The sequence below is a fragment of the Sturnira hondurensis genome, unplaced genomic scaffold, assembly GCF_014824575.4.
Source record: "Sturnira hondurensis isolate 20B ecotype Veracruz unplaced genomic scaffold, ASM1482457v3 Scaffold0021490, whole genome shotgun sequence".
Taxonomy (NCBI): domain Eukaryota; kingdom Metazoa; phylum Chordata; class Mammalia; order Chiroptera; family Phyllostomidae; genus Sturnira; species Sturnira hondurensis.
Window position 1 is genome coordinate 1718495 of NW_028094121.1, and position 24652 is coordinate 1743146.

Sequence of the window (24652 nt, forward strand, 5' to 3'; positions counted from 1 at the left end):
CCGTATTATTTTATGTAGATTGTGATGGCTACCTTAACATCTTGTTATTCAATTGCAGGTCGGGTTGCAACCAAATTAGAGGTATAATTAACATCACCGAAATGTGGATTCGATAACTCACTCCTGGAGATGGAGACATCTTTCAGATGGTGGGACTTTGTGTTTTTCCCTTTTGGGAGGGGAGAAAATTAGAGTGTCTTCAATTGTATGCAGGATAGTTTCACCTTATTAGGTGGAAGCTACTGTTGCTATATACAGGTTCAAACATGTGTGGATTGATGTGTTTGGATACTGAGTGTCCACAGGGGTGGGCTATGTAGCGGTTATGAAGCTATTGTCTTTCCGTCCCCAGTTCAGCCTTCTGCACCCTGCTCTGCGATCCTGGGGGCTGGGACTCTCCAAACCACATTACTCCGTTGTCAGCTTCCTTTGACAATATCAGTACTAGGGGATGACTGGAGAGCAGGAGTGGAGACCTCCCCCTTCCTTTGCTTACTGACCTTACCACAGCTGACTGCGCCCTCTGGCATTTTTCTGCACTTCCAGACAAACTTCACTGTGTCCAATAAGAGGTATTATACTGTCACCAACCATAAAGCACCCCCTCTTGGGACTTCTGAGGCCAGCATTGTAGGGATCCCCTAATCAAGCTTCTCTGTATTCCTGCTTTTGGTGCAGTAGCAGCTTATTGCAGTGATTTTTCTCCAGGTTATCTGAGTGTTCTCTTGTGTTCTTTCAGCCAAGCTACACCAGTGCAACCCATTCCCTGTAGTACATTCTCTTTGTTGAAAACCTAGTATAGTTTTCCTGACTGGACCCTGGCTGATGCAAACTATTAGGAAAGCAACACTGCTTTTCCCTGGGGCATGGAGCCAAAATAAATTTGGAAGTGCAGGGGTGGGGGTTCCTCTGAGAGGCGAGCCTGCCTGAGAGAGAGGCTGAGACAGAACATGGGGTGCTGACACGTTTTGTCGCCTAGATCTAGCTGTGCATGGAGCCACACGCAGCCCCTAGACTTTTTCATTATCTGGGCCAATGAGTTTCATTTTTTGCTTCAGCCACAAGGGATCGAGTTTTGTTGTTACAATCAAAAGTCTTCCCTAATCCAAAGCAGCTCAGCCCACCCCCAGATCAGGTGCCCCACACCACAGCCACCAAAGAGACAAGGCCAACCACCTCCTACTGAAAACTTTAATGAAACCAATAAGTTAATAAGTTAACAAAGTGAGGTACTTGCATATCTGAGAACCGGGTTGGTGGGAACCTTGATGGTGGAAGGAGCGAGGGCTCCTGCCTCAGTCTCCTTTGGTCACAGGGGGAGCCCGCTCTCCTGCCCCTCTCCGCAGCTCCGTCTCTGAGGGGCCAAGGGGTGGCTCTCCGGCGACAGTGCAGTGCAGGCGAGGTGAGCCACAATAGGCTCCATCCAGGGCAGGATGGTGACATGCAGAGGGCATGTTGGGGCAGAGGCTGGGCACCGTGGGGCTGAGCAAGATCCAACCCCAGCCCTGGTGCTGGTACATGCAGGTCCCAGTCATGAGATGCAGGTGGCTGGGCCTGAGCCCCTTGTTCACTGGCAGCCCACAGAGGGTCACCCTGGGTGACCCACTACCCACCACTCTGCTGCCACCTGCAATAGCTTCACAGAAGAGGGACAAAGGGGTAGGGGTGCCAAAGTGGTGCTGGGAGCCTGGGGTGGATGGGGGCTGATACCAGTGTAGGGGCTGCTGACAAAAGGAAAGAGTGGGGAATGGAGGGAGAGGAACTGCAGGTGAGTGTCAGCTGCACAGTTGGTGCCTGAAAATGGTAGTTGCTCGGTGCATAATTTTTGTCTGGGACTTACAGTCACTAGGAAGGCAGCAAGCCTAGATAGGAGCGGGCCTGATAACGACCTGGGGAAGCGCCTGGGGTCTTTTCAGGGCTATCCAGGCCCCAGAGGCCCCGGCCTGAGTTGTGCCATGGCGAGGACAAGGACGCCCCTTGGGGGCAGGCAGAGGCGGCACTTGGGGCTCCTGGACCAGTGAGGACTAGTCTTGAGAAACGGGCGCTGGTAAAGCTCTGGGGCGGGTCCTGGAGAGACCTGGGGTCACTTCAAAGCTCCCCATCTACCTGGGTGCAGTGGGGGGCACCACTTGACCACATCCTGCATGGCCGGTCCACGGTTGTCCGCTGCGGGGGGCAGGGCCCAGGAAAGGCTAGGCGGCTCTGTGCTCAAGTCTCTGCGTGTGTGACTGTGTGCTTCGGTGTGAGTGAGAGACTTTCTGCAGGCACGGGGAAACTAAAGGGACTTGCTTGCATAACATGGAAGCATTGTCTGTGGGAGGTTTTGGGGGAGAACACGGAAACTGGTGCTGTCAAATGTGAATGGAGGGCCAAAGAGGAGGAAGAGGGAGCTCCTGGGAGGGGACACCAGAAAAGGGAGGAAAGGCCCAGGCACTGCTCTTGGGGGAGGCAAGGGAGAAACAGGCCCCATGCTGGCTGGGGAGAGGTGATAAGCCAGAGTGGAAATGGGGATCATGGCCAAACAGCCTGAAACCAGCTACTGCTGGGGGCCCATCTCCCAATGGGGGATGGGCAGAGGGACCCCATAGGGGTCTCCAAAGTTGCATATTTAACATAGTTTGCATATATGGTGCCCGCCTGCCTTATGGCAGGGATCTGTGCTTGTTGGGTACCTGTGAGGGCACCTTGGGCCCACCCCCAAGGGGGCAGGGACTTGGCGGGAGGGCTTCCCTGCTCTGTCCGAAGGGCGGGCCAAAGACCTCACCTTGCATAGCTGGAAGCTGGTTCAGGGCCCAAAGCCCCAGCGACCCGCTCCCACTCCCCGGGGCAGTGCCCCTGCCAGGCGGGCCGGCCTGAGCCTTGTTGGAACGGGCAGGGCACTGGGGGGCCCAGAGGTCGCGGAGCAGCGCTGCTGCTGCCCTCCGTGCGGCCTGGCATCGCACGCTCCTGCGGTGGGGCGGGCCGCTGGCACCCACAGCGGGTATCTCGCCCACCCAGGCAGCTCAATACTGCACGTGGCCTCTCTCCCCGCGAGGGAGCGAGTTCAAGTAAGAGAAGAGTCCGGAGGCCTCAGGGGGCGGGTCCGAGCGCCAGGCCCGGGGCTGGCGGAGTGCGGTCCGACTCTGAGAAGCCCCTCAGTCCATGTTAGTGCTGACCGAGCGGGAGATGCTGAGCGTCTGTGCGGAGACGGAGATGTCCTCGTGGTCCACAGGGCTGTGGTAGTCCGAGGTGATGTCGGGGTCTAAAAGCGGCACTTGAACGGTGCCCAGGCTGGCCGAGGTGCCAGAGCGCAGGTAGCGCGAGTAAAAGCCCAGTAGAACGTCCAGCTTGTGCTCGATGGACTGCACCTGGGGACGCGGCACGGATGGAGGCGGGGCTTGGACGGCACTGGAGGCGGGACTTGGGGCTGGGGCGGGGCGATGCTGGAGGTGGGGCTTGACCGGAGGGCGGCTGGGGACGGGCCTGGCGGGGACTAGAGGCGGGTCAGCGCCAGGAGGAGGGGCTTGTCCCGGGTGCGGCGCGTCTGGGAAAAGCGGAGCTCGGCAGGAGGGTGGGACGAAGCTGGTAACCTGGGCTTACCCCTAGTCAAAATTAAATCGTGCCCGGTTGGGACAGTCCAGGCGATCGAGACAACAGAGGCAGAGTTAAATTAAATAGGTGGGGTTTAAATGGGTTTATCTGAGACTATAGCAATGGGGCGGAGCTTAGCAGGAAGAGTGGGTTCATCCTAAGCAGCCTTGCTGGGGAGGCAAGGCTTATCTGTGGGGCGGGGTTCAGCCGGGCAGGAGATGCGTGGGTCCCGCTTGAGCCTCCCTGGCTGGTGGGTGGTCTGGGCTGCGACTCTGAGAAGCGAACCCTTTCCTTGCGACCTTCCAGAGCTTCTCGGTTGACAACTAGCTCCACCACACCAACGAAACGCTCTCGCACACTCACTCACCTGCTTCTCCACCTTGACCACGCGTCCCATCATACTAATTTCATCCGCTGCCTCCGTGTCTGAGGGCCCCTTGTCGCCCTTCTCCCGGGCCTTCCGGTCCCCAGGGCTCCTGCCCACAATCTGGTCCACCCTGGGGGGAGCGGGGGGAGGGAAACGTCAAAGGACCTGACACGCGCCACCCCTCCCTCCCACAAGAACTGGAGGTTGCCTGATGAAAGGGGAGACAGCCTGCACCAGGAGGAAGCTCCTGCAGAAGGGGGCCGTTTTGTCTTGCCAAAGGAGGGACCTGGCCACTGCTTTGAGGGTTTTCCAACTAGCTGAGCAAAGGCATCACACAAAAGCCCACCAAGTAAACCAAGCACTTGATGGGAGGACGGGTGGGAAACTAGACTGGAAAAAGGGCCGGGGGGGAGACGCAGTGGGTTACAAGGTGCACAAGACAGGAGCTGGTCCCATGTCTCTTTTCTGCTCTCCTTTACCGCAAGATGCTTGAAAGTCTTTTCTCTACCCTCTGTCTCCAATTTCTATCCTTTCATTCTCTCTAAAACCTACTCCAACCAGGCTTTCATTTCCACCATTTCATTAAATCTACTGTTGTCTAGATTCCAAATGACCTTCATGTTGCTAAATTCAATGATCATCGTTCAGTCCCAGTTACACGTGACCTATTAGCAGTGGTGGGCACAGTAAGCAACACTTCTTCTTGCACTTTCTTCATCTGGATTCCCAAACACCACCCTCTCCCAGTCCTTCTACCTCACTGGCTTTCCTTCACCCCTAAATACTGCAGGACCCAAGGCTCACTCCTGGAAACTCTTTTACTATTTATTCTTGCTCACTGAGTGATGCCTTCATTCCAGGTGTTCATTCTGCTATACACTGTTAACATCGAATCTGTATCTCCAGCCCCGTACCTCTCCTCTGAACTCCCCTCTCCTCTAGCTGCCAGACCAACACTCCATAGGCAGCACAAACCCAATACACCCAACTTTTCTGACCAAAACTTACTCTACTCATTGCCTTCCCTGTATCAACAGACAACTTTTTCCTCTTACTTAAGCCAAAACATTTTCTTCATCCTTGATGCCTTTCCCCACCCCGCCCCCCTTTAAGCCCCATCAGGAAACCCCGTCAGCTCTACCTTCAAAATGTATCTAGAATCTAACAATTTCTCCCCACCTCCACTGCTGTCCTCCCCGGTCCAAAGCTTCTGGATGTCTGAAGTGACATCCTCACTGGTCTTCCTGCTTCTACCCTAGCTCCCTTACAGTAAGGCCAGTCTCAACACACCAGTAAGGGCAATCCTTTAAAAATGTAACTCAGAGCCCATCCGTCTTTTGCTCAAAGCCCTCCAATGCTTGCGTCTCACCTTGGATGAACACCAACATCTTCGCAGTGGCCTACAGGGCTTTGTGCAGTTTAAGGGCAATAAGCCTTCCAACCTCATCTGCTACTCTCTCCCACTAGGTACACCAAGCTCCTCGCTGCCCCTAAAACAACACCCCAGCCACCTGCCCATCACAGCGCCTTCAGACTCGCTGTCCGCTCTGGAATATCTTTATTTAAAAGCCACGGGGCTGCCTGCCTTACCTTCATCTCTTAAATAGCACCTCTTCTCCTGTTTAAAACTGCAAACCATAAAACCCTAGACCTCCTTTTCCTCCTTAGCATTTACTGCCATCTGATACATCCCAGGTTCAGTGATTTATGATCTGTTCTCCTTCCACTAGAATGAAGCCTCCAGGAGGGCAGGGACTCTGTTTTGCTTTCCACACCTGACAAGTAACGAATGCCCATTGACTATTTCCGGAGAGAACAAATGAATGAACAGGCAGTGAGAATTCAGGACACAGGAGGAGACAGGCAAGGTGTAGGTGACTGGGGTCTTGGTGTGAGAATTCTTCCTATATGCTCGTTGGAGAGAAGTGCCAGAAGATTCCAGGTGCAAAAGGTAGGTAGCATGGAGGACAATGTGCCTGTCCCCTTGGGAGATGGGAGGTCACTGATTATTTTAAACCTATCATTTGATGGCCAGGAAACAGTCATCTAAAGCCGTCCCCTGAATTGTGCTGGTCAGGCAGATTCTCACAGAGGACCTGCTGCCACTGGGGTGGTTCTTCAGGCTCTTTAGGTGAGGGGACTGGCCTCAGCCGAGAGAAACTCCAGCTGCCACAGTGGCCCCTAGGGGGCGCTTGGGCTTCATTTGGGCGCTGGTGGAGGGGCTTTAGCCTCGGGACCTCGCCCCAAATGCAGGGTCCAGGCCTCCTTGCCCAGCTCCCCCATGGGGGATGGGGGCACGCGTACTCACCGAGCCTGCAGGCTCTTGATGCGGCCCAGCATGTCCAGGTGCCCTGCCGAGTACTGTTCGATGACGTCCTTCACGTCGTATGGTCGCAGCGTCTCCTTGAATTTCCTTTTGGCCACCAGGAACTTCAGGATCCTGTCAGGGGAGGGTGTCTCAGAGAAAAGGAATTCTTTCCCAGCCCCTTCTCTGTCCCTTCGCCTCGCCCTGTCCTGCACCAGGGGTCCTCTGCCTGGACCTAGGTGAACAGCCTGTGCTGGGTCTCCCAGGCTCCCTACCTACCAAGCACGCCACACCCCATCCACGCCCCATCCCGTAGGTTTGTTTGCTATTCTTTACTGTGCTTGTATCTGCAATCGCATCAGCCTGGGAGGGCAGAGACAGGGCCTCGTTGCTCTCTACTAGGTGGCACACTGTTGCTGAGGACAGTTTGCAGAAAGACATTTTGCATTCGCTCTGCAAATGCTTGCCAGCATAACTGTGCTGGACCCTGGGCACAGGAAAGGTTGTCAGATACAATCCCTGGCCTCAGGAGCCCTGGTCTGAGGTGGGGGTCGGATGACACAGACAATGATGGGGTGACAGGGGCCATGTCAAGGGAGAGAAAAAGAGGCCCATGAGAAGGGAGACCTTGGCTGGGGAGATCATGGGACAAGCCTTGAAAGTGACACTTTTTAGTCCTGGGAGAAGAGGTGGAGGGTGAAGGGAGGCTTTCTGGACACAGGCAGGCATGGAGGTATGTGAGTGAGAGTCAGTTCAAAGCAGCTGGAACAAGATAGGAAGGAAAGGGGCTAATTCATAGAAGGTGAAGGGGTGAAGGTGGGGGAAGGATATGGGAAAACGGGGAAAGAGATTGGCCTTGAGATAGAGGCTGGAGGAGGGTACTCCGAAGAGCCCTGAATCCGGGGCACAGATTGGGCAATGGGAAGGTGGGGGTGGTGGGCAAGGGGCCGTGTACTTTACTCTGCTTTAGCCCGTCCATTCTGCCAGCCCTGGAGGCAACCTGGGAACCTGGGGCTTATTTTCCCAAAAGAAATTTAGGTGGGAAGACTAACCCCAGGGGATGGGCCTGAGCTGCAAGGGGGCAGTGGGGTGGCGGTACGGGACAGCTTTGAGCAATTCAGGACTGAAAGTGACTGAAGGCTTCTAAGTCTGAGTCCAAGGTGACTCCCATGGCTTGGGTGACAGGACGGATGGTGGTGCCACTGCCTGAAATGGGGACCCAGGAAGAGGAGCAGGTTTGGGGCATGCTGGGTAGGGAATCTGTGGCATGGTCAAGGAGTGTTGGCCTGGGCCAGGTGGCAGCTCAGCCATGGTGTTCTGAAAGCCAGTCACTTGGAGGGGAGAGATGGGGTGTGTGCAAAGAGCCTGGGAAGAGACCTCAGATTCTCAGGCGGTGCGGGGGGATCTAGCTGACTCTGAGTTTTAAAGGAGCACATGGGGAAGAGGCTTGTGGGCAGGTGCATCATCCGGGGAAGAGAAGAGGTGAGTCTGGAAGGCCTGGGGCTGAAGGCATCTCTGGAACTCAAGCCACAGGCTGGAGACAGAAACTAGGCCAGGGCTCCATGCCAAGGGGCTTGGGGGCCAGTTTTACGGCTGGGCCATGACTAAAGGGTTCAGGAAACCCTGGTTACCCCCTAGTTGTGGGGGCAAGGAGACAGCCAGTAGAGTCAGCAGGGCAGGGGCTTTCAAACCTTTTGACCAAGACCTACCATAAGAAATCCATCAGTACACACAAACCAGCACACACATCAGAAACCACTACATGCAAACACACACGCACATAACTGAAACATGTGTTTCATAAACATTATTTACCCTTACTACTGGGATGCATGTGGGTATTTTCTCTTCATTGTTTTTTAATGCTGACCACGGCCAACTATATTGATTTCACTAAGTTGATTTCAAATTGTTGTGACCTGTGGTTTAAAAACCACTGCTCTAGAGGAAGTCCTAGGGAAACAGGCAGGCTGAGGGCAAGGCACCCAAGAAGAGAGAGAAAGTCTGAGACACAGATGGAGGCGAAGAGTGTAAGACGGAGACACAGGGAGAGGCAGGCAGATGCTGATAGACAACCGAGGAGCGAGATACAGTGAAGAGATCCTGACATTAAATGAATGAGCAAGAGGAAAGGGAGGGAAACAGAGTGGGCGCTTCAGCTGTGCGGAGAGGGGCTGCAATGGGCCGCTGAGCCCACGGCCCCACCCAGCCAGCCCTCCAGACGTAAGAGTATGCAGGAACCCTGCTGGGAGCCATATGCCACCTCCTCACCCACCGCACAAGGGTGCCAGGCGGGCAGCAGCTGGCGTGCCCGGGAGCTAGTCCAGACCTGGCCGTGAGGGCAGGCCCCAGATGGGGAGCAGCAACGGGCTGGCAGATGAATGGGGGAGGGCCCCCTGCAGACCTAAGTCTCACCTGACAGAGCGGATGACTGTCTTCACAGCAGGCATGACATCATCCACGGTGAGCTCGCACTGGTAGCTCTTCTCCTCTGCCACTTCCTCGGAGGGGCCCTCTGGAAAGTCAGGGGACCCAGGTGGTGGCAGCAGAAGGGGCCACTCCCACCCCTACCACCACATGCCAAACCCTTAGAGGGTTTGATGGGGAGACCAAGGCCCAGAAGGGCGCAGAACCTTCCTGGGGGCACAAGTCAAACCAAACCTCAGCCTCCCACAATGCCCAGAGTGAAAATCCCCAGCTTGTGGCATGGCTTCTCCCTGTGGCCAGTCAGGGTAAACACCTACAAAGTGGCCAGGTACGTGGGAGTGCCTCCGGCCTGGCCCAGGGCATTCCGCACAGAGCCCTGGAGGAAGCCCCACTGGCTCCCCTACACAGGACAGGGAGTCCCGGAGAAGACGGGCTTGTGGCCTCTGCACACAGTCACACACTGTCTTATCCTTCAGCTGAGAGGGAAGGAAGTTCAAGGGGCTGGCTCCCCTGTCCAGCCCTGCCACTGGGAAGGCCCCTCTATCAAATCATTTTCCCTCTGGATGAAAAAACCAGCTTGTCCGAGGCTGGTGCCCTGCACAGAGAGGTGGTGCTGTCCTGGCCCCACAGCACAGGCAGTAGAGGAGGCCAGGTATGTCCTGGGGCAACAGGGAAGAGGAGGCCCGGCACCAGCCATGCCTGGCACCAGCCACGCCTGGACTCCCACAGGTCCGCTCCTCCCAAAGGCTGGTTTGTGGGGTTCTTTAACTTTCTAGGAAAGGGTTCTCCCAGGTGTCAGCCAGCAGCATATGGGGGGCTGACACAGCACGGACAGAGGCAGCACAACCGGGTCCCCTCTCTCCAAGGCCAAAGGGGCTTCCTGCCCCCACCCTCCGTGGCTGTCCACCCACCCCCTCCTTTCCCCAAGGTCTGGAGCATGTCGAATCTGGGAGAACTCTTCCAGGGGACTTGGTCCAACCCTCCTGTCTTCCCGAGGAGGACACTGGGGCACAGAAAGGGGCAGTATCTTGCCTAAGTCACGGTGCAAGTCGAGAACAGAGCTAAAACTCAAACAAGCAACCTCTTGCCCTGGCTGCGTGGCTCAGTTAGTTGGAGCACCATGCAGTACACCAACAGGTCGCAGGTTCAATTCTGGGTCAGGGCACATACCCAAGTTGTGGGTTCCATCCCAATCAGAGCACACACAGGGAGGCCGATCCATGTTTCTCTCTCTCCATCTCTCCTCTTTCTCTCCCCCTCCCTTCCTCTCTCTCTCTCTCAAATCAATAAGCATACCCTTTGGTGAGGGTTGAAAGTTTAAAAAAAGCAACTGCCACCAGGTTCACAGCCCCATACAGTATCTGCAGGTGGGGCTGGGTGGAGAGGGGCAGGGTGGAGAGACAGACTATGGAGTGGGCAGACCTGGTTGAGGATAACAGCTCTGCCACTGACTGGCTGAGATCTCAGTCTCCACATCTGTGAAATGGGGGTAAAAACAGACCCCACTTCCCACGGTGGTGGGGGAAGTAAAGAGAGAACCCAGTGTGGGGCCGTGCACAGCCCAGGCTCCACACGTAGGCACCCCTGCCCCTCCCAGGGCACATCTGTAATGCAGCTGGCTTTTTGGGAGCACTCACTGTATTCCAAAACTCTCTGCTCAGCCTCCATAGATGATCTCCTTTGTGGTGAGTGTAATGCTCACCACAATCCTATGAAGTAGGTACTAATATTGTCCCCATTTTATAGATGAGGAGAACTAGTCCCTCAGAGATTAGATTACTCAAGACAAATGACAAAGCCAGGATTCAAAGGATTCAAACCCAGGCAGCTTGCCTCCAAAGCCTGTGCCCCTACCAAATGCCACCCTCTCCCTTCTCACTCAATTCTCGGTCCAGAGCCCAACAAAGCAGTTATTGTGACGTTCGTTTTACAGCCCAGAAGCCCGGTGCCTAGAATTGATGAATCAGTTGCAGAGCCAGGACTAGAACCAAGTCTTTCCGTCCTCAGCGCGGACTCTGTCCCACCCTGCCACCCTCAGCAGGTCCTGAGCCCCAGACACCTAGGGGCTCACCCTCAGCAGACGATCGGGGTTTGAGTCTCAGAGAGGCCCGGAAGCGGGTGCGGTCATTGAAGCTCCAGCTCTTCTGGACCTTGGTGGGGCTGCTGGCCTCGCCCATCTGCTCACTACTCGGGGAGGTGGCCATTGGCGGTGGAGCCAGGTGCTGCTTGGAGGGGGCCGTCCGCCGCTGGGAGCTGCCTATGCGGATGCGGTCTTTGATGCCCATCCGGCTGCTGGCAGAGCAGATCGGGTGGGGGAGAGAGCCAAGTTAGCTGGAGCCAGGGTGGGCATGAGCGGAGGCACAGCTCACTTAGGGCTTGGGGGTGGCTATTGGGTCTTTGTTCTCCAGCAAGTGAAGACTTTCTCGGGTGGGACAAGAGTGCAGTGAGGGGGTCCCTGACTCTTATAAGAAGCTGATCCAGGGTCAGTCTGGGCAGACCCTCCCCCAATCCCCAACCTCCCACCCCTCATTGCCCAGACAGATAAGGGGTGCACAGGAGACAGATGTCAGAGTGGGAGGAGTGACAGAAACCCAAGACGGAAGTCAAAGACAGACAGGAGGACAGGGGAGCTGGCCTGGCTCAGGTGGGTGGGTGGGTGGAAGTGGTAATGGGCCACTAAAGGGTGAAGGCCAAGTGGGCACCTGACCATGCACCCCGAGGTTAGCCTCCAGCTCCTCGCTGTACACGAGGACAAGCTATGTGGAGTTCAGGGGGGTGTGTGTGTCTGCATGCATGCAACAGTGGGTACACATGTTCCAGTGTGTGTACATATGTTGGTGTGTATGTACATGTGTCAATTTATATTTTACTCTTTCCCTATGTCTGGAACTATCTAATCCCACACTGGCCAGGTCAGGGCTTTAGGACCCAGTATGGCTACACAGGTAATGCCCTGCAAAATCCTAAAGGCTCCATCACACAGACCTCAGGGTAAGTGGTGGCCTGGAAGTGTGCAGAATACTGGCCTGCTGAGGGGCCTTGGCCCTGTGGGTTTAGCTGCTGGGCCCATCTGCCTGCCCAGGACAAGTCTGGTGCCTGCCCTCCTGGTGAAGGTCTTATAACCTGTCCTTCTGTAGTCTCCCCTGCTTGAACGGTGCCCACCTGGACAGATAACCTGCCTGTGTTGGCATGGATTCTCCCTCCTCAGCCCCACACGCCCCCCACTGCCCGCTCACTAAGCCCCCAGTGAAACGCACCTACACACGTCTGTGCTCACATGAGCACACAGGTACATCTCTGCACATGCGCAAACTTCCCTTCCCACACCCAGGTCCCCACCACATTCCCCAGACCATGGAAGAAGACAGTGGGGGAGCTTGGGGTCCCCATAGAGGCCCTGGATAACCAATACCTGGTAGAGTAACTCTGTGTCCAAGAGGTTCAAGGACCATGTTATCGCTGTTGGAGTAGGACCTATGCAAACACCCCCCATCCTATGCCCTGTGGGTGTCACAGCTGCCCCCTGCCATGGCTCTCCACTAGGAAGGCCCCCAGCAGATAGGTTTGGGGGCTCTTCTATCCCAAATGTTGGTGGCCCTGGCTCAGGAGAACAACCAGTCTCAGAGGCAGCCTGAGGTAGGGCAGAAATTTGGGGACAAGACTGTGTCACCTACTTTCAAGGACTTTCAGATCAAGGGTATAGCAGAGGACAGACTCTGGTTTCAGGTTGGGTGGAAGCCGGGGCCCCCCATGCCCAGGGCATGGGGTCCAGCATATAGAGTCAAGGTACTGGGGTAAAGGAGACCTCGAAACCAGGGGCACCTTCGGGAAGGCAGCCAGGATGCAGGGCCATCCTCACAGGGAGGCGCCTCTACCCAGAGGGGAGAGGTTATAGGTCAAGGATTAGGGCCCTGAAAATCAGAAGGGAAGGACAGGGGTGGTCCCCGCAATCCAGCATGCTGTTTGCTGGCCCAGTATCCCCTCAACACATCCCAAAGATTCCAACCAAAGTTTGAGGTTGGCTCTCCCAAACTTTCCTCCGCAGAGCCATTCTTGCGAGCTCTCCTCATGCTGGCAAGCACCCCCACGCCCACCCTGCCCGTGCACCCGTCCTTCTGTCCTCCACTCCTCCAAGGGGGAGAGGGAGAGAGGGAGGTGGAGAAGACCCTGACACTCAGCCAAGGGCCTGGTATTCCAGATCTCTGCGCCCAGCACATCACTCTGATGATATTCTGGGGGGAGGGGGTGACCTCCCTGTCACAAGAAGTATGCAAGCAAGACAGCTTGCACTTAGCAGGACTTATGGAGGAAAGGGTCTTGGGCCTTGTACTAGAGGCTTTGAAAAGTCCCTTTCCAGCTCTGATTCTGCAATGGTTGAAGGAGCTTCCAGCCTGGGCTGTGGGCTGCTACCCAGCCAGCCATAGGCCCTGGGCTCCTCTTCAGTGTGAGAAGGCTCTGTTTTCCCAGGGGTGGCCCTGGATTCCAGCTCCTTGGGCAGGGCCCAGACAGTGGCTCACATCAGCCTTCCTGGAGCCTAAAAGCTCAAAGAAAATGGAAAGAAACCTGGCACATGGCGGGCATCAAAGGAGCGCCTTCCTTTCCCAGGCTCCTTCGAACACGCAAGGTCCTGTCTCACTGCCTCAGCCCTTCCAGTTCTCAGTCACTTCGTGTGGTGGGTTCCGTATTTTCCATCCCTGTTTTACAGATGTAGAGGGAGGTGAAATGACTTGCCCAGGGTCCAGTGCTCCGGGGGGGAGCAAAGGCTGGAACCCGCTTTCCGACTGCACGGACTGCATTCTTTCTCTGGAACGAGCAATCAGGATAGGGTCCGGGGCCGTGATCAACTGGGGTGATTTTGCTCACCGGGCAACGTGTGACAATGTCAGAGACAGTTTTTGTTGTCACACTGGGGTGTGCTCCAGGCTAGGGATGCTGTTAAACACCCAGCAATGCACGTGACAGCTCCCAACAGCAAAGAATTATCGGGCCCAAAATGTCAGTGGTGCTGAGGTGAAGAAACTCGGGTCCGGACTGAGAACCCACATTTCTAAGAAATGGGGCCTCTGGGTAGAGCAGCCAGGAACCCTGTCACTCAGCTCCTACTCACGGGCCCCCCAAGCCATAAGCCTCCAGAGGCCCTCCTGGGAAACCCAGGACTCTGTGAGCTCAGGCCTCCCGGCAGGGCTGACAAATTGAGGCTCACAGGGGCTCTTGAGTTCTTCATGACCCAGCTCCGCCCCAACCTCAGCTCCTGACCTCTCACCCTCAGCTCTGGTCATGCCGGGATGCCCGGTGCTTTGCCATGGCTGTGCTCTCTCTCGCCTCCTCACCTTGCCACTTCCTTGGCCTAGAACGCCCTCCCTCATGCCCACTCCTTTTCGGGCCCTCCTGGGGTGAAGTGCCCAACCCAAGCTCCACAGGCCCTCTGCCTTCTCCTTTCACTGCACTTACTGCACCGAACAGCAATTACTCTTTGCAACTTTCCAGGGACCATGCTTTATTCATCAGTCTGTCCCCAGTGTGGGGCCTGGCAAGGGGCAGGGACCAAGGAATGTAGTGGCGATGTGGCTAAAAGAGCTGGGCCCTGGAATTAGTGAGGGAGGTGCCTATCCCACTCCTACAGGCATCTGCTAGGTCCCTAGGCAGGCGATGGGAAGGTCCGGAAACAGAGTGGGAGGGACTCTCAGAGAGCCTCTAGTTCAATCTGCCCATTTCACAGATGGGAAACTGAGGACCAGAGAAGGGAAGCAATTTGGCCAAGATCACACAAGGGGTCAGCGGCAGAGCCAGAGCTCATCCCAAGGCTCCTGTAAGTGTCCCTCCTGGCAGAATGGGCACCAGGCCCATGCCCCCAGACCTGACAGAGGCATCCCCCAGAAGGTAAGGGGCTCATTGGGACCCTGAGGCAGATGGCAGGCGGCAGGCACATGCACCTTGTCCTTGGCCCATCCTGTCCCCCTCTCCAGCCCCCAAACTGAGTGGAGCAAGGAGGAGTGGGGACAGGAGGAGCAGGTAAGGGGGTACCTCGGTCTCCAGCTGGCGTGGATCCGAAAGAAACTCCGTTTATTACTAAACATCTGGCTGGAAAGTTGAGAACAAGACACAAACAGAGGTTAGTGGGAAAGAGACAGGTGGGCAGAGCATGGGAAGCTTCCAGGTGGAGCCGGCCTCCTGTTGCTGGTGGGAGAGAAGGCCCCCCAACCCGAGTCATCCTCCAGCCCACATTCCCAGAATGCAGACATTCTTGAGCTTTGCATGAGGATCTCCTGGGGAGAAGGCTGAATAAGCAGACTTCTGTGTCTGTTCTCCAGAGATTCTCCTTCTCTGGGAGAGGTCCAGCTACCTGCATTTTCAACAAATACCCCACAGGATGCTGACCCAAGATGCAAGTGGACCATGCTTTGAGAAACACTGCTTTAGCACGTCATCGCAAAACCCCAAAGAGGGGAGGCGCTGGCCCTAATGATGTCCAGCCCCAGGAAGTCCTGCTCCCTGTCGTCCTGGAAATGTGCTCGACCTGGGCCCATCCGCAAGCACTGCTGGGGTGTGGCCAATCAGTGGTGTGTATGTGTATGTGTGTGGGGTCCCATCGGGGGCACCCACGCCATGGGGCCCAGACTGCCAAGATTGAAGATATGGTCATTGGAGGAATTTGGCCAAGATCACACAAGAGGCCAGCGGCAGAGCCAGAATTCACTCCAAGGCTCCTGCAAGTGTCCCTCCTGAGTCTGGTGCCTGACCTCCTAGAAGTCACAGCTCAGTCCCCTGGGGTCCCTGGGTAGAAGGGACACTTCACCACCACCACGAGCCCCAGCCACACAGACACTCCAGGGCAGACAGACAGAAGGCTTGAAATTAGTGACAGCCAAGCGCTCAGCAATAATCTGTTCCTAGGCCTTGGGGGGCCTAGAGACCCAGAGCAGCCGAAAGGGGTGGTACAGGTGCTGGTCTCTGAGCTGATCTCCGTTCCCAGAGCCTTCCTATTCAGGTGAGCTGAGACCAGAGTGACTGGCAGCCACAGAGCACCCTGGCTCAGTGGGGCAAGGTTGCACCAACGCCAAAACTTTTGAATTTCTGCCTGAAGATGGGATAACGACGACGGCCTTCACGCTGTGACAGAGAACCTGAGTGGGGCTGCGCCATGGATGCAGATCCAGGGAGCTGCCGGCCTGGCTGGGCTAGTCACGCTTCCCCTGCCTCCAGCCCCAGACCTGAAGGGCTCTGCCACTCTGCCTGCTTCCTGCTAAGCCCCGGGCCAGAAGTGTCCTCACTGAGAACAGGGAAGGAATGCTGCTCCCAGCATTCCCTGCACAGAAACAGCCTCCTCCCAGAAACCAAGAGAACCAAGAGCTCCTTATCGGCTTAAACATCACTGACTTTCTGCCCAGAACCCAGAGGTTCAGAGTGTCTTGATGACTTTCGCAAGGACATCAGGTGGTAGAGGCTAGCTTTCGCCACACCTCCTCCTCCTGACCACAGAGGGGCTGGCCTCCGCTCCCCTCCCTTGTTCTGGGCCCCAAGCTCAGCATCACACCTGAAGCTCAAGGCCCTGATGCCTGGCTGGCTGATGCAGGGATGATGTGTGAAGATGAGACAAAATAAAGAGATGGGTAGAGGAGAGTAGGAAATGAGGTGGGACTGAGTCCTTGACCTACAAGCTATACCTCCACAGGGGCAGCCACTTTCCCAAACTGTGAGTGAGGGGGCTTCCCTTATCCAAAGAGGCTTAAAAGTCCACTATTATGAACATTTTACGTGGGAGTAAGCACTATTTCTTAGTTCTTCTTTTAAGATGCAAAAGCTCTAGGCGAGTCAGGTCAAGGGGAAGAAGACTGTTGGGCGCAGCAGAATGTCCCTCAGTAAGGAGGAAAGGTATGGTGGGAGAAACCCAGGAGGATCTTCTGGGTTAGCAAAGGGATGGACGAGGGTTACACAAGACAAGAGCATTCATCATTGGTTGAGTTTACGTAGGTCCTACAGCAGTTCTTAGTCACAGAGCTCTCTTTCCAGCTGGCATCTCTTTCCCAAGAGGCAAGCTCAGTGTCTAGCCCTTCCTAGAGAAACATGCTGGGGGAGGGGTCCCTGCCCTCACAGCCCAGGAGGATGTCCACGATTACCTGAGCCGTATGCACCTGTGGCCAGCAGCCTCCTCCTCTCTCCAGCTTCCGGGGAGGGATGAGGGTGCAGGGATGAAGGAGTGAGGGGGAGCACGTAGAAACAGAGAAAGAAAGAAGACAATGGAATGAATGGAGGAGGTGAGGAGAAAGGATGGTGTGGACAGATTCCCCCACTCTCCCAGGTGACAAAAAGATGAGTCCAGCCTGGCCCTTCCAGAGAAGCTCTCCGCCTGTACCTGACAATACCTGGGAGTCCCCAGAGCAGGCCCAGACACCCCTGTAGTGGCTGGAGGCAGGTCTGAGACAGGATGAGACAGAGAATGAAGAGGAAGAGGAGAAGCAACAGGAGGCGGTGGCCCCACAGGGCCCCTACCTTTCCCCAGGGCAGAAGGAGGCGCTGCCCGGCGGGTGGCAGGTGGCAACGGGCGGGTAACGGGAGGGCGCTCCATCAGGTACCGGCGCCCGCCGCACCTCCAGGGGCCGTAGGCCCCCATTGCGGGCCCGTTGCACGTGCTCAAACAAGAGGGCCAGCTCTCTGCAGGAGAGGGCACCGTCAGCGGCAGGCAGGGCCCTGGCACCACCCCTCACCCAGCGGGCACTGAGCTCCTAGCTTACATCCCACCAGCCCTGACTCTCTAGAGGTGCTCCAGGGGCTCGGTGGGGGAGGCGAGCCTTCCTCCCTCTACACCTGGGGGATCCTCAGGGATGCCCTGCGTGGCTGTGCAGGCGTGGCGCACTCCAGAGCACCTTCACGGGGTGGGGGGGGGAGGCAGTGGGAGCTCGAATCCAGTTTGCTCTGCCCATGGAGCTGACCACCTGGACGTAGAGCTGTGCCTCTCCAGAGACCCAGAGCAGCCCTGAACTCCTCACCCTCCAGATACGACTCTGGGTTGTAGGGGGGAAACTAAGGCTGAAGAGGGAGACTCGACAGAGTGACTAGCCCAGCTTCTTTCCCCTGCAGCTCTGGGTTCTTGGAGACCAGATTTGGGGCTCAGCTTCTGCCTAACTCTCAAGGAATTTCCTGTTTCCATAACCCAAGGAAGCTGTCTCCTCTTTCTGCTTGCCCATTGCGTAGATGAAGAAACTGAGGTCCGAGGGGCAGGAGGCCCAGTGGATCCAGAATCTCCAAACCAAGCTCTGTTCCTCTTACCAGAGAACCAAGCACTGCTTCACCCCAAAACCTTCCCTCCCCCCACACACACATCATATTTATAACAAACCAGCACCCGCACCAGTCCCCAAGGCCTAGGCTTGAGTCCTGAGGTCTCCTCCTGGAAAGGGCAGCTTCTTCTAACCTAACTACCCTCCTCATCTCTGAGGTGGGAGCTTGCCTCTGTCAGGGGCAGAGATGGGGGTAACCAGTATGATTACAGGGGCCCCCCTTCCCAGCCCCTTCTCTCCAGCTCTTCCCCTGGGAATCCCCTAGGGCTGGGAGGGAGCGGAGAGGGGGTGGCCAGGTGTAGGGACGAGTGGGGCTGTGCAACAGCTGCTCTTAGAGAACTAATGAGGCAAAAAAAGGCACCCATAGAAGAGCTGAGCACAGCAGCCAGGCCCGCCTTGACACCCCCTTGATGCCCGCCGGCCCACGGGACCCAGCCGTGCTCTGTGGTCTTCATTCCTGCCTGAGGGCCTGGCCCAGCACCTGGCCACACAAATCCTGATGATGCTATTAATCACGCCCCCTGTGCAGTCTTACCCCAGCCTGGGCCAGTGGGGCAAACTCACTTCTGAGCCCCACGCTCCTGCTTGGCACAGTAGGAGGTACATATTCGCACACAGGGGTGCTGTGTGGGCCCTTGCACCCAACTCTGGGACACCCACTCTTGCCCACCCCACACTTTCTCTATCCAGCTGCAATACGCCAGGCTGGCAGGAGCTGACACTGCCCCCAGCTCAGACTGAGGGGGATGAGCTGGCTGTGCCACCGCCCTGGGTGGATAAGCACGGGCACTGCCAGCTCTGCAGGGCTCAGGGCTCCCCCCCATGCCCTGTGTTCAGTGTCCACAGCCTTCCCTGGCCATAGGGAGTGGGAGAGGACCCTCCGGGCTCTGAGTTAGGAAGGATCTGCAGAGCCAGCCCCAGGCGCTCACCCCTTTCCCACCCTCCAGGGCTGAGTCCCAGCCACTTGTCCTCAAGGGGCATTACCGTCAGCCCCCTTCCCCCGCAGCCCCCTGCATCAGGGCCTACCTGAAGGAGGGGAGGAGACTGTCGTAGTAGTACCAGGTGGCCGTCAGGTAGGCGCGGCTCATGTCGGTAGAGTACAGGCGCCATGCAGCCTGGTGGTATGGGGGAAGGGAAATGGTGGACAAAGCATCAGTGAGGGCCCTCGACCCCCCACCAGCCCTCTGCCCCTGAGAGCACCCAGGCCTTGGGCCAGCTGAAGGGTGTGCAGAAGCAGAAACCAGTTCCAATTCCATAGCCACCAGTTGGGCCCGCCAAAGAAATGGTGGCCTAGAGAGAAATGACTTCCCCAAGGTGACAAGCAGGTCAGCTTCAGAGCCAAGGGCCTGAGAGGGCAGCCGTGGAGACCTGGGGTTCAGTCCCGAGGCAGACGTGTGTGTCTAATCATAGCTGCGCCCCTTATACGGTGGGCCAGTTAAGTAAAGGCGCAGAGCCTCAGTTGCCTCATCTGTAAAATGGATGTGCTGCTACTTACCTAACAGGGTGTTGTGAGGATTAGGTGTGTGAATGTATGTGAAATGCCAAGTGCAGTGCCTCGCACATAGTTGGTACTTAAATGCCAAGTTCCCCCATTAAACTCTCCTGTTATCTCCCTCATTACAGCTGATGGATATCTATGTTCTGTGTATGTGATTAATGTCTTTCCTCCTAGACTGTAACTGGTGTCTTGGTTCCCACTGTAACCTTGGCGCATGGAAACTGTTTTGCAAATGTTTGAGGAATGAATGCTGACTGAGTGAATCATTATTACTAATAATAACCCCACCCCATCTTTCCCAGCTGCCTGTCACTGCCCCTGGGCTTGAGGAGGGGAAGACAGAGCATCACCTCCCTCGACATTCATGGACTTGCAGGCTTCCTCTGCAGCAGGAGGGATGAGCACCAGACAAGAGAAAGGTCTGTCTCCTTCCCTCCAGGTAAGAAGAGCCAGGGAGGGACTGTGAGTGGGGTGGTCAGCGAGGGCAGGGAGGCATGGAAGCTGTTGGGCAGGACAAAGCAGAACTGGCCCCGCATGCCCCCCTGTTTTGGGTGCCCCTTGCCCTTAACGGACTGCCCACGGATGAACTCCACAGCCAGGTACCCTCTCGGGACAGGAGTATTTTTACTTCCTGCTTGCACAGGCCCCTGGCTTAAGCTGGGGAGCAGCTGCCAGACTGTCTCATTAATTATGGGCACCACAATACCAGCTGTCTCTCGGAATGGACAGTGCCAGCCGCCTGCCCCTACATTGCCCCTTGGAAGGCCAGCTCCCTGGGGACAGTGGCCATTGTGCCCCAGGGGATGCTGAGAAGGACAGGCTGGGCTGGCAGCTGCAGATAGCAAGGATGGGGAGAAGAATTCCACCTCTGGGAGGAGAGATAAGGAGGACTGAGTCAGACTTGGGGTGGGGGGCCTGAGGGTGGCAGGCCGACCTGGGCTGTGCCAACATTCCCTGAACTGTTCCCGAAGGAGTGTCTCTTACACACACTCCTGACCAGGGAGAAGCCAAGGCTGAGTCACAGAGTCACACAAATCAGATCCCTTGTCTCAGCGCGTGCCCTGCCAGAGTACCTCAGCACAGCGGGGAAGACCGGGGCCACACACTCCTGTCTTCCATCCCACCCTTCTGGCTGCCGCTGCTCTGTCTCCTTGGCTGGCTCAACCTTTCCTGCCCAGCCATGAAATGTTGAGGCTCCTCAAAGCCCAGTTCTGGACCATCTTCTCTGCTCCCTCTTTCCTCGCCCCACTAGGGGAGCTCATCCACACCCAAGGCTTTATTACTGCTATAAGCAAGGGCTCTACTTGTCTGCCCAGCCCATTCCTCTCCTCTCAGCTACACACCTGCACATCTGGCTGCCTGCTCAACATCACCCCCTGAGGCTCAGAAGACCCTCGGCCTCCGCGTGCACTAGCCAAACTCACATTCTTCACGTCCCAAATCTGGCCCCACTCCAGGGAGCAGGGCCATCAACCATTGGGCAAGCGTTGGGCAAGCCAGAAACCTGGAAGTCACCCCGCCACCTCCCTCTCCCTCCTTCCTGATATCGTTGGTTTCACCCCCTAAATATGCAGCATCTGCCCATTTCTTTCCACGTCACCTGTTGCAACCCTGGTCTACATCTCCCAGCAACCCACCTCACCCAAACTGTTGCCAGAGTCTCTTATCCAGTCTCCTGCACATACCCAAGTCACCCTCCAATCCATTCACCACTTCTCAAAACACTGATCGAACTGTGTCACCCTTTCCCCTCCTTCAAACTTGTCATTGGTTCCACGTGGCTCTTAGGAAAATGTTAAACTCCTCCCCATGGTCCCCAGGTCTGGGCCTGGCCCACCTGCCGACTACCCACTACCCACTCCTCTTTCAGGCTTCCGTTCCAGCCACGCTAGCTTCCTCCAAGTTCACCAAGCCCACTGGGTCCTTTACATATGCTGTTTCCTTACCCTGAATGCTCCCCCTTCACCCCATCACCTAATTAACACCTTCCCATCATCCAGCTCTCTGCTCAAGTGTCATTTTCCCAGAACAGTCCTTCCTGAATCCCCTTCAAGGTCCTCAGTTAGAAGTTCTTCAGAAAACCATTTCTTTCCCTCAAGGCATTTATCTCAGTTTGTAGAGACAAGGTTCATTTGGTGTGAGGAGGGCTCATGGGATGAATTAATGAATTAAGGTGTTAGGAGTGGATCAGGCTTGCTGCTGGCTGCACAGCTGACAAGTGTCTCTACCAGGCACCTAGGGCCTCTCATCCAGGCTGCATTCCACCTCAGGCCTTGCAGAGCTGGCACCTGAGTCGGCCAGTGGGGCAGCTCTGGCAAATCCTAAACTGGGCATCTGGTGCCCAGGGACGTTTTCAGCAATCTGAGTCAGCATCCCAGCTCTGTTCCTGACTTGGCATCTGACCCAGAAAAGTCACATCTCCTCTCGGAGCTTCAAAGTGGAGTCACAGTTGTGAAGCTGGGACACAAGAGTCAGCACACAGGGGTGACACCAAGTCAGTTCAGGGGCTTCCTAGGCATCCTGTACCTGGATGAGGTTGGCCGCTGGCATCCTGCGCTTCTCAAAGTGCTTCTGCCGGTGTTGTTCCTGCACCTTCAGGGCAAAGCCAGAGCCCAGGATGCCCTAGGGGGACAGGCACAGTTAGGGCAATGTGGAAGTGGGGACAACGAAAGGCGATGTCTGCCCCTCTGAGGTGCCCCCCACTGCTGGTGCAGAATAAGGGCTTAGCAGGCCCTGCCCCCAGACCCCTCTCCCCCAGGAAGACCAGGACTCACAGCAGGCAAGGCAAAGAAAGAGACGCCTAGTAAGGCGAAGCCGGCAGCCAGGACCCTGCCAAGCCATGTGTGAGGCGTCTTGTCACCATAGCCGATGGTCGTCAGTGTAATCTGGGAACACAAATGGGTCACCCACAGGGCTGGTCACAGAGGCCACCCACCAGAGTTGCTAAGGGCACAGACAGGGAAGCCTGATCAAGAGGGAAAGGGCCCCCCTTGGCTGCTCGCAGGGGGCCGATCACGGGGAGTGGTTAGGGGCACAGACAAATCCCACCCCCACTGTAGCCCCAAGCAAGAACATAGGTCACAGAGCCTTGACATCTGAGACTAGATGAGGCACAAGCAGTCCACTGGGGCAAGCTGGGGGGGCCAGCATACAGGCTGGTCACTGGGACAGAGCGGGTCCCAGCCATAGTAGGAAATACAGGGTCAGGCTCAACCCTGACTCAGAGGTCACAGTGGTCAGGAATGGTCCTAAGGAGAAGGGGGACCTTACACAGACCCTCACCTACCGTTCCCCACCAGAGTGAATCAGCGTAGGAGGAGAAGTCGGAGTTGGCGTCCTTCTCGGCCAGATAGACCAGGAAGGAGGCAAAGATGAGCACCAGGAACCCGATGTACCACGCGGTGATCAGCTCCTGCGGGGGCAGCAACAGGTGACAAGACCACAGGTGGGCCAAGTGGGGAAGGCATGAGGAAGTGGGGAAGCTGTGCCCACCTGTGAGAGCCCGGAGGCTCCCAGAATGGCTAATGATAGATGCTGCAGAAGTGGATAAAAGTACCCCACCTCCTCATACCACGGTTCCCTGGTACAGGTTCCACCCGCCTTTCTCAGCTTCTCCCCTCAGGGAGGCCCTGCCCCTCCTTCCTGAAACTGCCCGGCCCTCAAAACTGAAGGGCATGCCCCGACCCCACCCTTGACCCTGCAGTTTCTGGACTCAGACCTTCGCCACTAAACCCACTTTGTCCCATCCCCCATCCCACCCTCAGACCCCGTTCCAGCTCCCCATTTTGCTGTTCACGTAGACCCACCAACCCAGAAGTTTCTAAGTGAGACCTCCAAGCCCTACATCTCAGGCCCTGCCTCTTGGCCAGGTCAAGACTCCTAGACCCCACTCTGGTCCAGATTCCACCCCTGCCCCCACCCTTTGTCTCACTCTTTACGCCCTGAGTCCAGACCTCCAGGCCCCACCCCGTACGTCCTCCCCCGCCCCCGCTCCGTCCCTGCCCTCCACGCTGCGGCCAGACTCCACCCGGTCTCTAACAAACCCCCAGTGGGGCCTCACCTTGCTGTGCGCGTAGACCACAGAGCCCAGCAGCTTCCAGGTGCCCCCGCGGCGGTCCATGCGCACCATGCGTAGGATCTGCAGGAAGCGCATGCTGCGCAGCGCAGACGTGGCAAAGATGTTGCCCTGCGTGCCCGCGGCGATGACAGCCACTGAGGCCACGAACACGATAAAGTCTGCAGGGGAGGGGAGGGTGAGGTCAAGGCCAGAGCTAGTNCTCCGTCCCTGCCCTCCACGCTTCGGCCAGACTCCACCCGGTCTCCAGCAAACCCCCAGTGGGGCCTCACCTTGCTGTGCGCGTAGACCACAGAGCCCAGCAGCTTCCAGGTGCCCCCGCGGCGGTCCATGCGCACCATGCGCAGGATCTGCAGGAAGCGCATGCTGCGCAGCGCAGACGTGGCAAAGATGTTGCCCTGCGTGCCCGCGGCGATGACAGCCACTGAGGCCACGAACACGATAAAGTCTGCAGGGGAGGGGAGGGTGAGGTCAAGGCCAGAGCTAGTGAACCAACCCACCCTGCGTCAGGAGCCCGAGGTGGGATCGTGGGACTGTGTGGGGATTGGGAGGTTCCACTGAGTCAGTGCCAGTAGCCAGGGTTAGGTCCGGGATGGGGTCAGGATGGGGTCAAGCCCCCTGGGGCTTGGGGTCAAGGGTCAGGTGCAGGGAAGTTTGAGGGAAAGGCTTTAGGTTTTATTACCGATGACACAGAAAGGTTTTCTGGCAAAGCGGAAGCGGCCCTGCCATCCTCGATAGCGGCAGCAGCACCCAGCCGACCAGACACGGATGATGTACTCCAGGCCAAACACGACGATCATCACAAATTCCTGTGGGGCCCGGGGCCTGAGTCCTCCCCAGGCTCCACCACCCGGGCCCAGTTCCCACAGCCCAGAAAAAGCCTGGAGCCCCTGGGTGAGGGGTACTAGGGTCCCTCGAACCACCTCTCCTACAGGTTCTTATACCGGGATGAGCCTGAGGAGGCTTCTCGGAGGCTAGTGGCACCTTCCCAGAGACCGGAAGTCCCAGTCTGTCCTCTCTTTCCTGCACATGAGCTTCATGGGTTTTTCTCCTCGCCCACCTTCCCCCTCCTGGTCACCCCAGATTCTCAAAAGCACACGGAGTGACATAAAGGGGGGCCGTCTGTAAGCTG

At 56.8% G+C, this 24652-nt stretch overlaps 1 protein-coding gene across 2 annotated transcripts in view; it reads right to left on the reverse strand.

Annotated features, from left to right (window-relative positions):
- Positions 1-1177: 1177 nt before the first annotated feature.
- KCNQ4 (potassium voltage-gated channel subfamily Q member 4) overlaps positions 1178-24652 on the reverse strand; it is a 57716-nt gene continuing 34241 nt past the window's right edge. The window contains exons 3-14 of one of the 2 annotated variants that reach the window (XM_037032581.1): positions 24203-24329; positions 23793-23968; positions 22732-22857; positions 22220-22330; positions 21972-22067; positions 18974-19062; positions 17160-17321; positions 10741-10961; positions 8658-8757; positions 6246-6377; positions 3938-4067; positions 1178-3347 (exon numbers count right to left, since the gene is read on the reverse strand). In XM_037032581.1, the coding sequence (XP_036888476.1) occupies positions 3135-3347; positions 3938-4067; positions 6246-6377; positions 8658-8757; positions 10741-10961; positions 17160-17321; positions 18974-19062; positions 21972-22067; positions 22220-22330; positions 22732-22857; positions 23793-23968; positions 24203-24329 (1683 nt within the window). In that variant the 3' untranslated portion in view covers positions 1178-3134. The remainder of the gene's footprint in view (positions 3348-3937; positions 4068-6245; positions 6378-8657; positions 8758-10740; positions 10962-17159; positions 17322-18973; positions 19063-21971; positions 22068-22219; positions 22331-22731; positions 22858-23792; positions 23969-24202; positions 24330-24652) is intronic. The other variant, XM_037032583.1, reaches the window with a different exon arrangement.